Here is a 14,484-nt window from a genome sequence, read left to right as displayed (position 1 = left end):
TAGACTTGCAAGATAGGATCAAGAACACACATATATTCATGAAAACATAATAGGTTCAGATTTGAAATCATGGCACTCGGGCCCTAGTGACAAGCATTAAGCATAGCAAAGTCATAGCAACATCAATCTCAGAACATAGTGGTACTAGGGATCAAACCCTAACAAAACTAACTTGATTACATGGTAAATCTCATCCAACCCATCACCGTCCAGCAAGCCTACAATGGAATTACTCACACACGGCGGTGAGCATCATGAAATTGGTGATGGAGGATGGTTGATGATGACGGCGGCGACGAATCCCCCTCTCCGGAGCCCCGAACGGACTCCAGATCAGCCCTCCCGAGAGAGATTAGGGCTTGGCGGCGGCTCCATATCGTAAAACGCGATGAAACTTTCTCTCTGATTTTTTTCTCCGCGAAACGGAATATATGGAGTTGGAGTTGAGGTCGGTGGAGCATCAGGGGGCCCACGAGACAGGGGGCGCGCCCGGGGGGAAGGCGCGCCCCCACCCTCATGGACAGGGTGTGGGCCCCCTGGCCTTGATTCTTTAGCAAGTATTTTTTATATTTTCCAAAAGTTATCTCCGTGGATTTTCAGGTCATTTCGAGAACTTTTGTTTTCTGCACAATAAACAACATCATGGCAGTTCTGCTGAAAATAGCGTAAGTCCGGGTTAGTTTCATTCAAATCATGCAAGTTAGAGTCCAAAACAAGGGCAAAAGTGCTTGGAAAAATAGATACATTGGAGACGTATCAACTCCCCCAAGCTTAAACCTTTGCTTGTACTCAAGCAATTCCGTTGATAAACTGAAAGTGATAAAGAAAAACTTTTACAAACTCAGTTTGCTCTTTTTGTTGTAAATATGTAAAGCCAGCATTCAAGTTTTCAGCAAGTATTATGAACTAACCATACTCACAATAACACTTAGGTCTCACAATTACTCATATCAATGGCATAATCAGCTAGCGAGCAATAATAATAAAACTCGGATGACAACACTTTCTCAAAACAATCATAATATGATATAACAAGATGGTATCTCGCTAGCCCTTTCTGAGACCGCAAAACGTAAATGCAGAGCACCTTTAAAGACCAAGGACTGACTAAACATTGTAATTCATGGTAAAAGAGATCCAGTCAAGTCATACCCAATATAAACTAATAGTAATGCATGCAAATGACAGTGTGCTCTCTAGCGGGTGCTTTTTAATAAGAGGGATGATGACTCAACATAAAAGTAAATAGATAGGCCCTTCACAGAGGGAAGCAGGGATTCGTAGATGTGCCAGAGCTCGATTTTAAAATAGAGATGAATAACATTTTGAGCGGTATACTTTCACTGTCAACGCAACAACTATGAGATGGCGATATCTTCCATACTACATGCATTATAGGCAGTTCCCAAACAGAATGGTAAAAGTTTAGACTCCCCCACAACCAACAAGCATCAATCCATGGCTTGCTCGAAACAACGAGTGCCTCCAACTAACAACAACCCTGGGGGAGTTTTGTTTAATTATATTGATTTTCTTTGATCTTTTGGATCATGGGACTGGGCATCCCGGTTACCGGCCCTTTCTCGTGAATGAGGAGCGGAGTCCACTCCTCTTAAGGATAACCCACCTAGCATGGAAGATACAGACAACCCTAATTGAAACATGAGCTGCTCGAGCATACAAAACAGAATTTCATTTGAAGGTTTAGAGTTTGGCACATACAAATTTACTTGGAACGGCAGGTAGATACCGCATATAGGAAGGTATGGTGGACCCATATGGAACAACTTTGGGGTTTAAGGAGTTTGGATGCACAAGCAGTATTCCCGCTTAGTACAGGTGAAGGCTAGCAAAAGGCTGGGACGCGACCAACTGAGAGAGCAACAACAGTCATGAACATGCATTAAAATTAATTCACACCGAGTACAAGCATGAGTAGGATATAATCTACCATGAACATAAATATCATGAAGGCTATGTTGATTTGTTTCAACTACATGCGTGAACATGTGCCAAGTCGAGTCACTCAATTCATTCAAAGGAGGATACCATCCCATCATACCACATCATAATCATTTTAATAGCATGTTGGCACGCAAGGTAAACCATTATAACTCATAGCTAAGCAAGCATGGCACAAGCAACTATAATCTCTAAATGTCATTGCAAATATGTTTACTTCATAATAAGCTGAATCAGGAACGATGAACTCATCATATTTACAAAAACAAAAGAGGTCGAGTTCATACTAGCTTCTCTCATCTCAATCAGTCCATCATATATCGTCGTTATTGCCTTTCACTTGCACGACCGAACGATGTGTATAATAATAGTGCACGTGCATTGGACTAAGCTGGAATCTTCAAGCATTCAACTCAAGAGAGAAGATAAAGCAATATGGGATCTAAGTTAAATAAACAATCATGCATATGAGAGCCACTAAACATTTTCAATATGGTCTTCTACTCTCGAGCCCCAATGGAAAGAAAAGAAGATAAAACTATTTACACGGGAAAGCTCACAACAAGTAAGAAGGAGAACGAGAAATCTTTTTGGGTTTTCATTTTAATTTCTACTACAAGCATGGAAATTAAGCTAACTAATTTTTTTGGTTTTCTTAAGGTTTATCAAACACACAAGAGGAAAGCTAGAAAAAGGAAATAAACTAGCATGGATAATACAATGAAAGAGTATGAGCACCGACAACTAGAATAGTGTGTGAACATGAATGTAAAGTCGGTGAGAAATACGTACTCCCCCAAGCTTAGGCTTTTGGCCTAAGTTGGTCTAATGCCAAGGATAGCCTGGCTGATATCCGTAGTTGTAACTGGGGTCATACTGAGATGCAGCAGCAAATGCCTCCTGAGCTGCGGCATGTTGGCGAGCCGCCTCCGCTCTCCCCTCATGTTCAGCTGCCTCCTCCCTGGTAACAGCATATCTTCCTTTTACCTGGTAATCAAAAAGGAAAGGAGTAGGGAGAGTAACATGGACAGAGCTATGTCTGTCAAAGATTAGTCAATTCTGGAGAAATTGTTCATTCCTCAAAAGAAAATGATGTTTGACCATAGCGTCATAATCTAAATAAGCAGGAGGCAACACCATATCCCCCTCTCTTAGGGCTATACCAAGATAATTAGCCACACGGGTCGCATAAATTCCTCCAAATAAATCTGCAGCCCTACCATTATTATGCAACCTACGTGCAACTATTGCCCCCAAGTTGTAATCTTTATGACCTAACACAGCGCTCTTGAGGACATAAAGATCAGGGACACACATATGACATGCTTCGTCTTTACCGTTAATGCATCTGCCAATGAAGAGAGCAAAATAATGTATAGCAGGAAAATGAATGCTCCCTATGGTAGCTTGTGCTATATCCCTAGATTCTCCCACAGTAATACTAGCAAGAAAGTCTTTATATTCAGATTTGTGGGGATCATTAACATTGCCCCACTGCGGGAGTTTGCAAGCAGTTGTAAAATCTTCTAAGTCCATGGTATAAGATTTATCATAAATATCAAACAGGACACTCTGAGACTTACGTGAAGATTTACATTTGAACCTTCTCACGAATGAATCAGTCAATTTACTGAGGACACTTATCTTGTAAGAAGTCCTCAAGATCGGCATTACGCACATATGCGTCAAATTCATCCTTAAAGCCTGCATTGACCATAAAATGGTATGATGGCCACTCACAAGCTCGTACTTCTGCGTCCCTCAGTGGTTCATCATCTTGCTCACGCATAGCAAGCATGTGTCCTTTCTTTATTGAGGAACCACCTTGGTACATTCTCCTAGACATATTTCTTTTTCTGAAAAATTTCTGAAATTTTAGTAACTTCAAAATAAAAGTGAATAAAACTAAACAAGATTGGTAGCAACTACTCCTACAAGTGCCTAGAGCCTATATCATGCATTAGGATTACTTGGGACCTCATAAATTTGACATGCAAGCTCAAGAACAGGGTCACCTATGCAGCAAAAATTTGCAATGAATAAAGCACTAGAACAAAAACTAATTGGAACAATGGAGGAGTCACATACCAAGCAACAATCTCCGAAAGCAGTTTTGTGAATGGAGCTTTGAGCGAGGAGATCGAAAATCGCAGCAAAATGAGCTAGAACTCGTGCTTCAGCTGGATGGGGATTTTTTGGAAAGAAGATGGAGTGTGTGGGTGCAGGAATAAGTGGAGGGGGCCACCATGGCCCACGAGATAGGGGGGCGCACCCAGGGGGTGTGGGCGCGCCCTCCACCCTCGTGGCCAGGTGCTTGCCCCTCCTGCAGTGTTTCCAGTGCCTAAAATCCTCAAATATTCCATAAAAAATCATACTAAATTTGCAGGGCATTTGGAGCACTTTTATTTTTGGGATATTTTTTATTGCATGGATAAATTAGAAAATAGACAGATAATACTATTTTTGCTTTATTTATTCTAAATAACAGAAAGTAAAAAGAGGGTACAGAAGGTCGTTCCTTCTAGTTTCATCCATCTCATGATCATCAAAATGAATCCACTAACAAGGTTGATCAAGTCTTGTTAACAAACTCATTCCGAATAACACGGAGCCGGAGAAATTTCGAATAACACTAAGTTACCTCAACGAGGATATGAACATCCCCAACAATAAGAATATCATACTTCTTCTTGACAATAGGAAGAGGAAATTCAAAACCTCCAATAATGATAGTTGGGCTTTTCCCAATAGAATTGATGCTATTAACTTGAGGTTGTTTCCTCGGAAAGTGTACCATATGCTCATTACCATTAACATGAAAAGTGACATTGCCTTTATTGTAATCAATAACAGCCCCTGCAGTATTCAAAAAGGGCCTACCAAGGATAATCGACATACTATCGTCCTCGGGAATATCAAGAATAACAAAGTCCGTTAAGATAGTGACATTTGCAACCACAACAGGCACATCCTCACAAATGCCGACAGGTATAGCAGTTGATTTATCAGCCATTTGCAAAGATATTTCAGTAGGTGTCAACTTATTCAATTCAAGTCTACGATATAAAGAGAGAGGCATAACACTAACACCGGCTCCAAGATCACATAAAGCAGTCTTAACATAATTTCTTTTAATGGAGCATGGTATAGTTGGTACCCCGGGGTCTCCAAGTTTCTTTGGTATTCCACCCTTAAAAGTATAATTAGCAAGCATGGTGGAAATTTCAGCTTCTGGTATCTTTCTTTTATTTGTAATGATATCCTTCATATATTTAGCATAAGGTTTACTTTAAGCATATCAGTTAAGCGCATACGTAAGAAGATAGGTCTAATCATTTCAGCAAAGCGCTCAAAATCCTCATCATCCTTTGTCTTGGATGGTTTAGGAGGAAAGGGCATGGGTTTCTGAACCCATGGTTCTCTTTCTCTACCGTGCTTCCTAGCAACAAAATCTCTCTTATCATAACGTTGATTCTTTGATTGTGGGTTATCAAGATCAACATCAGGTTCAATCTCTATCTCATTATTTTTGCTAGGTTGAGCATCAACATGAACATTATCATTAACATTATCACTAGGTTCATGTTCATCACCTGATTGTGTTTCAGCATCAAAAATAGAAATATCATTGGGATTCTTAGGTGTGTCTACATTAGGTTCACTAGAAGCATGCAAAGTCCTATCATTTTTCTTTTTCTTCTTTTTGGAAGAACTAGATGCCTCTTAATTATTTCTCTGAGAATCATGCTCGATTCTCTTAGGGTGGCCTTCAGGATACAAAGGTTCCTGAGTCATTCTACCGGTTCTAGTAGCCACTCAAACAGCAAAGTCATATTTATTATTTAATTCATCGAGCAAATCACTTTGAGCTTGAAGTACTTGCTCAGCTTGAGTGGCAACCATAGAAGCATATTTGCTAATGAGTTTAACTCCACCTTTAACTCTAGCCATATAATCACTCAAGCATCCTATCTCGAAAGCATTATTCTTTAATTCTCTACCAACATAAGCATTAAAACTTTCTTGTCTAGCCATAAAGTCATCAAATTCATCTAAGCATGGGCTATGAAATTTAGTAGACGGGATTTCAACTTTATCCTATCTATAGAGAGAATTTACCTTTACTACCTGTGTCGGGTTATCAAGATGATGTGTTTCTTCAACAAGCGGTATATTAAGACCATGTATTTCTTCAATAGGTGGTAAATTATTAACATCTTCAGCTTTAATACCTTTTTCTTTCATTGATTTCTTTGCCTCTTGCATATCTTCAGGACTAAGAAATAGAACTCCTCTCTTCTTCGGAGTTGGTTTAGGAATAGGCTCAGGAGTTGGCTCAATTGGTTCAGGAATTGCCTCAGGAATTGGCTCAGGAAGAGTCCAATTATTTTCATTAGTCAACATATTATTCAATAGTAATTCAGCTTGGTTGACTGTTCTTTCCCTGAAAACACAACCAGCACAACTATCCAAGTAGTCCTTGGAAGCATCAGTTAGTCCATTATAAAAGATATCAAGTATTTCATTTTTCTTAAGAGGATGATCAGGCAAAGCATTAAGTAATCGGAGAATCCTCCCCCAAGCTTGTGGGAGACTCTCGTCTTTGATTTGCACAAAATTATAAATTTCCCGCAAGGCAGCTTGTTTCTTATGAGTAGGGAAATATTTAGCAGAGAAGTAATAAATCATATCCTGGGGACTACACACACAACCAGGATCAAGAGAATTAAACCAAGTTTTAGCATCACCCTTTAATGAGAGCGGAAATATCTTAAGGATATAATAATAGTAAGACTTCTCATCATTAGTAAACAGGGTGGTCATATCATTTAACTTGGTAAGATGTGCCACAACAGTTTCAGATTCAAGGCATAAAAAGGATCAGATTCAACCAAAGTAATAATCTCAGGATCAATAGAGAATTCATAATCCTTATCAGTAACACAGATAGGTGAAGTAGCAAAAGCAGGGTCTGGTCTCATTCTAGCATTAAGAGATTGCTGCTTCCATTTAGCTAATAACTTCTTAAGATCATACCTATCTTTGCAAGCAAAAATAGCTCTAGCAGCTTCCTCATTCATAACATAACCCTCAGGAACAACAGGTAATTCATAATCAGGGGGAGAACTTTCATCATCACTATCATCAATAATAGCATCTTCAATAATTTCATTCTCTCTAACCCTAACAAGTTGTTCATCAACAAACTCACCTAATGGCAAAGTAGTATCACGCACAGAAGTAGTTTCATCATAAATATCATGCATAGCAGAAGTGGGGGATCATCAATAACATGCGACATATCAGAATTCATAGCAGTAGCAGGTTTAGGTGTCGTAAGCTTACTAATAACAGAAGGAGAATCTAGTGTAGAGCTAGATGGCAGTTCCTTACCTCCCCTCGTAGTTGAGGGCAAAATCTTGGTTCTTTCATCTTTCAAGTTCCTCATAGTGATCAACAGATATAAATCCCAAGTGACTCAGAGAATAGAGCTATGCTCCCCGGCAACGGCGCCAGAAATTAGTCTTGATAACCCACAAGTGTAGGGGATCGCAACAGCTTTCGAGGGTAGAGTATTCAACCCAAATTTATTGATTCGGCACAAGGGATGCCAAATAATATTCTTAAGTATTAGCAGTTGAGTTGTCAATTCAACCACACCTGGATAACTTAGTATCTGCAGCAAAGTATTTAGTAGCAAAGTAATATCATAGTAATGGTAACAGTGGCAAAAGTAAAGGTAGCAATTTTGTAGTGATTGTAACAGTAGCAACGAAAAAGTAAATAAGCGAAGAACAAGATGTGAAAAAGCTCGTAGGCATTGGATCAGTGATGGATAATTATGTCGGATGCGATTCCTCATGTAATAGCTATAACATAGGGTGACACAGAAATAGCTTCAGTTCATCAATGTAATGTAGGCATGTATTCCGAATATAGTCATACGTGCTTATGGAAAAGAACTTGCATGACATCTTTTGTCCTACCCTCCCGTGGCAGCGGGGTCCTAGTGGAAACTAAGGGATATTAAGGCCTCCTTTTAATAGAGAACCGTACCAAAGCATTAACACATAGTGAATACATGAACTCCTCAAACTACGGTCATCACCGAGAAGTATCCCGATTATTGTCACTTCGGGGTTGTCGGATCATAACACATAATAGGTGACTATAGACTTGCAAGATAGGATCAAGAGCACACATATATTCATGAAAACATAATAGGTTCAGATCTGAAATCATGGCACTCGGACCCTAGTGACAAGCATTAAGCATAGCAAAGTCATAGCAACATCAATCTTAGAACATAGTGGATACTAGGGATCAAACCCTAACAAAACTAACTTGATTACATGGTAAATCTCATCCAACCCATCACCGTCCAGCAAGCCTACGATGGAATTACTCACGCACGGCGGTGAGCATCATGAAATTGGTGATGGAGGATGGTTGATGATGACGGCGGCGACGAATCCCCCTCTCCGGAGCACCGAACGGACTCCAGATCAGCCCTCCCGAGAGAGATTAGGGCTTGGCGGCGGCTCCGTATCGTAAAACGCGATGAAACTTCCTCTCTGATTTTTTTCTCCGTGAAACGGAATATATGGAGTTGGAGTTGAGGTCGGTGGAGCATCAGGGGGCCCACGAGACATCGGGGCGCGCCTAGGGGGAGGGCACGCCCCCACCCTCGTGGACAGGGTGTTGGCCCCCTGACCTTGATTCTTTTGCCAGTATTTTTTATATTTTCCAAAACTTATCTCCGTGGATTTTCAGGTCATTCCGAGAACTTTTGTTTTCTGCACAATAAACAACATCATAGCAATTCTGCTGAAAACAGCGTCAGTCCGGGTTAGTTTCATTCAAATCATGCAAGTTAGAGTCCAAAACAAGGGCAAAAATGTTTGGAAAAGTAGATACATTGGAGACGTATCAGTAACCATTTATGACGAGCTCTTCGTCACCTCCATAAACGAGAAACATATCATTGGTCCTTTTCAGGTACTTCAGGATGTTCTTGACCGCTGTCATGTGATCCACTTCTGGATTACTTTGGTACCTCCATGTCAGACTTATGGCACGGCACACATCAGGTCTGGTACATAGCATAGCATACATGATAGAACCTATGGCTGAGGCTAGGGAATGACTTTCATTTTCTCTCTATCTTCTGCAGTGGTCGGGCTTTGAGTCTGACTCAACTTCACACCTTGTTACACAGGTAAAAACCCTTTCTTTGACTGATCCATGTTGAACTTCTTCAAAACTTTATCAAGGGATGTGCTTTGTGAAAGTCCTATTAAGCGTCTTGATCTATCTCTATAGATCTTGATGCCCAATATATAAGCAGCTTCACCGAGATCTTTCATCGAAAAATTCTTATTCAAATATCCTTTTATGCTATCCAAAAATTCTATATCATTTCCAATCAATAATATGTTATCCACATATAATATCAGAAATCCTACAAAGCTCCGACTCACTTTCTTGTAAATATAGGCTTCACCGTAAGTCTGTATAAAACCATATGCTTTGATCACTTCTTCAAACTGTATATTCCAACTCCGAGATGCTTGCACCAGTCCATAGATGGATCACTGGAGCTTGCACACTTTGTCAGCACCTTTAGGATTGACAAAACCTTCTGGTTGCATCATATACAACTCTTCTTTAAGATATCCATTAAGGAATGCGGTTTTGACGTCCATTTGCCAGATTTCATAATCATAAAATGCGGCAATTGCTAACATGATTCAGACAAACTTAAGCATCGCTACGGGTGAGAAAGTCTCGTTGTAGTCAATTCCTTGAACTTGTCGAAAACCTTTTGCGATAAGTCGAGCTTTGTAGACAGTAACATTACCATCAGCGTCAGTCTTCTTCTTGAAGATTCATTTATTATCTATGGCTTGCCGATCATCGGGAAAATTCACCAAAGTCCATACTTTGTTCTCATACATGGATCCTATCTCAGATTTCATGGCCTCAAGCCATCTGTCAGAATCTGGGCTCATCATAGCTTCTTCATAGTACGTAGGTTCGCCTTGGTCTAGTAACATGACTTCCAGGACTGGATTACTGTACCACTCTAGTGCGGGTCGTGCTCTAGTTGACCTATGAGGTTCAGTAGTAGCTTGATCTGAAGTTTCATGATCATCATCATTGGCTTACTCTCTAGTTTGTGTAGGCATCACGGGAGCGGTTTTCTGTGATGTGCTACTTTCCAATCCGAGAGAAGGTACAATTACCTCATCAAGTTCTACTTTCCTCCCACTCACTTCTTTCAAGAGAAACTCCTCTCTAGAAAGGACCTAATCTTAGCAATAAAGATCTTGCCTTCGGATATGTGGTAGAAGGTGTATCCAATAGTTTGTTTAGGGTATCCTATGAAGACGCACTTCTCCGATTTGTGTTCGAGCTTATCTAGCTGAAGCCTTTGACATAAGCATCGCATCCGTAAACATTAAGAAACGACAGGTTAGGTTTTTTGCCAAACGACAGCTCAGATCTAGCGCGCCAATTTGACCGCGAGCGGAAAGCAAAAGGCGGGCGTGGGAGGGCGACAGGGACCGCCGTCCACCAGGGAGGGGGCGGGGAGGGTGTAGTGCAGCAGGTCCGCCTTCATTCCTTCCATCCACCGTGTCGCGCCGGCCCAGCACGGCCCAAAGCCTGCCGCGTGGACCATTCCGCTTCCCATGTGGCTGACGTGGCAGAGCCGGCGAGAGGCCAGTTGCAAATGTACAGAGTCATGCAAGGTTTCGGAAAACTTATCTCAACAGCAAAACCAGAGCAGCAGCAACAGAAAACATTCTCAACGAAAATAATATTTTGCAGTCTGATATCATGATAGTGCAGTACATTCTCGGCGAAAATGATTGATGTTCAGGGAAAACAAAAACCATACTACAAAACATGCTCGAAATTCATACATTTTGTTTCTTGTCCTAGATAACTGAAGATCGAGTCGATTCGCTTTCACCGTCCAAGCAGCCTATCCCTGACTTCCCAACGCTCAGCGTTTCTTGCTGATGAGGTACACGAGATCGCCCAGGTGCTGCACTTCCATGCCTGCCTTCTCGCATCCATCGAAGAAAATCGACTGGTCTTTCCCAATCCTTCTACGCCAGCTCATCAGGAACATGGGGCGCCTGGCAGCCACTTGTGTTCCTGCCAGTGGGACCATGGGAGCATTCACTCAGCGCACATTCTTGCATTGTTGTCGTACTACCGGTTACAGAATGGAATGTTCGAGAAGTACCTGCTTTGGTCGTGATGTTTGTGCATACACCTTTTTGTCTGTTAAGGTCGGATTCTTCCAGAAGAAAGGACAGCGTCGTTATCAGGTTCGGGTACTGTTTCACATCTACAAAGCCACATGGTAATAACATGTCAGAGAATTGCAATCGCAGTGAGATATGATTGGCAGAAAATAAGATGTGGATTTACATAATAGAATGTCACTGGCGATGACAATGTTCCAATCGGGTTGGAGAATCGGGAATGGATCTCCCCACGTGTCTGGATTATGAAAAATATCAAATAGTCAGTTCTCCCCTTCTGGGTGGTGCATATCCCATGCACCTAAAGTGTGTACATTTACTAATAAATTGTATAAGTACATGGTTTTTCTTACGTCGGATATGAGGTAACACATCCAACTTATTGACTCTGCAGTTGTGAGCTATGTTTTCTTCAATATCCTTGTCATCATAATCAGAAGTCGTGATATCCACGCCAAATGTTTTTCGCAGGAAAATGGCTAAAGCTCCTGTTCCACTAAGGCAGACTAAATCATTTATTATACTAAATAAAAACAATGAGTCTTCAGAAGAGATGGTATCACACACTTCAACAATGAACTACAAATATTATAACCATTCATGTCTTAAATGGTAAGCACACTATTCTTGACCGGAAGTAGATAGACCAATAGACAGCTTGCTTCATACTGCTAAGTCTCAGCAAACAATTTCAGACCATACAATGGGAAAGCCTTTACATCCAAACAAGTTGAGATAGACCAGTGATGAAACCCAGTAGGAGCCACACACCCACAAAAACAAGTTGAGATATAATTTACAATATATCAATTTAGTAATTACTCTTCAGAGTCAAACAATATAAGCAAAATAGCCTTTTGGCCATCAATTATAAATATAGCAAGCACTGCATAAACTTCATTTTTTTCTAAATATAAAGGAAAAGGTAGATTTTTATAGAGTGAAACATAGCTTCCATACCTTCCTAGTTCCAGGATCCGTTGACCGTCCAGAATTGATGGATTCTTAACCAGCCAGTCAGCAAAGAAAAATGTCCCAGGCCATAGCAAATTGGCATTTAGCTGATGAGATGAGAATTCTCTGATGCTCAAGTCCTACACATAAAAAAAATCATAAAGGTGAGCAAATGATCAATTAGTAATATGAGAGGCATCGTTTGGTCTGAGCTTCTGACTTCACTTAGATAACTTTGCTTGCAATAATAACAAAATTCTACAATCTTTGGTAGGACAAGCATAGTTTGCTTCCAATCAACAACAAATATTTATGCATCATTAACCCAATCACTAATGCTCATGTGAAACGTTTTTGTACATTATAAAACAAGGTGGACTAATACCCCCTCTCACAATACATATTTTGGATTCTGGATTCCTAAGGTTTGGCCATTAGTATAGACAAATTTTCAAGCATCTATAACACCAAACCGATAAAACTAGCCCAATGAAATGTACTCCGCTTATATGTGCCTATTTTATTCGACGAAGCATATTTTCAAGAAAAAAGATGTCAAACTGTACACTGGAAGACCATATCGAAGTCCAAAACGACATTTATAGTGACATAATGTGACATTCAGACATTCAGATCCATTATTATCTACAAACATATGGACCAATAAATATACTACTTTGTGCTGCACGAATTGCAACCTGCGGAAAATGCAAAGGTTGACAATCATCTTTAGAAGAAGAATAAACTAAATCCCTCGATATTGTTAACCCTTTTATCACCGAGACGCTACAACTGGTCATGCCACATTAGATTGATCAGCTACAGTTTTCAGATGGTAGACTCGCGTGCACTCTCCCAAAGCATAATGGTCAAGCATCTACCTAAAACAAATATTTCAGGTCTATTCATGAGGTTCAGCGTGCTTCCAGGGTTTCGAGCTCCACCATGGACACTGGACAGCAAACATAAGGTTTCTGGCCGATCTGCTTGTTCGCAGAGTGATTAGGACAGTAGCGAAATTAACTAGGATTCAGAGTTAGGTCGATAATTTTACCACGCCGGGGAACTTGTGGATCCTCTCCTCGTACTCCAGCGCCGGCTGCTGGCTCTCACCCTCGGCGCCCACCTGCGCCTCGTCTTCAATCGCCGGAAAGGGGGGAGCGGCAAAGGGGTTCGTCAGCTAGGAGCACAAGGTGGGCGGCGGAATGGACGGGAACGCGAACGGGGGCTGGGGTTTAATTTACCTCGTGTGCCGCCGCCGTCGTCGACGCTGTCGTCGTCGGCGTGGAAGAGGGAGGCGGCGGAGAAGAAGGCCGTCTCCATGGTGGACTCTGTGTTTGGGCAGCTCACACGGTCGGCCGGGTCCTGCTTTGGTCGGATGAGGGCTGGGCTGGGCTGGATAACACCGCAAGTTTACATGGGCTTTCGAGGGTTCCCGCTGGGCTGGATCGCAAGTAGTGTAAATTGACTCAAAAAAATTTGCAAGTACTGTAAAATATAACCATATTCACCTCTGGAATTGAAGGAGAAGAAAGTGCAGCATGCATTAATTAATAATACTCCATCCATAAAGAAATATAAAAGTGTTTAGATCACAGAGTACTATTTTGGTGCCAATCCCAAAGGTTACAAACCCTACACTCTTGTCCCAATTTTGACCTATAAGTTTATGTAATGTTTTTTACAAGATAGAGTTGAAGGTTCTTGCAAATCGATTGAAGGTGATCTTACCTGACATTATATCTGAGGAGCAGTCAGCATTTTCTCCGGGAGACTTATAACGGACAATATAATGTCAACCTATGAGTGCCTTCATTTTATGAATAAAACTCGGTCAAAGAACAACATTTATTTAGCCCTTAAGCTAGACATGATGAAAGCTTATGACAGGGTTGAGTAGAGTTATCCATTATAGAGAAGCTAAGATTTGCTACACCCTGGATCACAACTATCATGCATTTGGTGAGTCCGGTCTCCTTCTCAGTCCTCTTTAACGGTAACAACCTGGAGGAATTTAAGCCGTCACGGGGTAGAGGGAGATTCAATCTCTTCATACCTTTTTCTGATTGCAGCGAAGCGTCTTTCGTGCCTCTTGAAATCTCAAATTCGGTCATCCCAACTTAGTAGAATCAAGGTAGCCGCATCGGCTCTGTCGGTAAACCACCTGTTATTTGCGGATGATAGACTGCTATTTTCAGGGCTAGTGTTAATGTAGTAGACGATTTATCAAACCTACTTGAGACTTACTATTTGGCGTCGGCACAGAGAATAAATATAGATAAGTTATCTA

General features: G+C 41.0%; 1 protein-coding gene across 1 annotated transcript; it reads right to left on the bottom strand.

Annotated features, from left to right (window-relative positions):
- Window positions 1–10,754: 10,754 nt before the first annotated feature.
- LOC119306655 (EEF1A lysine methyltransferase 3-like) lies at window positions 10,755–13,547 on the bottom strand. Its single transcript, XM_037582826.1, has 7 exons — window positions 13,439–13,547; window positions 13,249–13,331; window positions 12,201–12,334; window positions 11,594–11,736; window positions 11,407–11,478; window positions 11,219–11,323; window positions 10,755–11,127 (listed from the first exon to the last, which is right to left on the bottom strand). Exons 1-7 carry the CDS (start codon window positions 13,515–13,517, stop codon window positions 10,973–10,975), a joined length of 771 nt encoding a protein of 256 aa, XP_037438723.1. The 5' UTR covers window positions 13,518–13,547; the 3' UTR covers window positions 10,755–10,972.
- Between the last annotated feature and the right edge of the window lie 937 nt (window positions 13,548–14,484).

Source organism: Triticum dicoccoides, chromosome 5B (genome assembly GCF_002162155.2).
Source record: "Triticum dicoccoides isolate Atlit2015 ecotype Zavitan chromosome 5B, WEW_v2.0, whole genome shotgun sequence".
NCBI lineage: Eukaryota > Viridiplantae > Streptophyta > Magnoliopsida > Poales > Poaceae > Triticum > Triticum dicoccoides.
The sequence above is the reverse complement of the archived record's forward strand: the minus strand, read 5'-3'. Positions and strand labels throughout refer to the sequence as shown.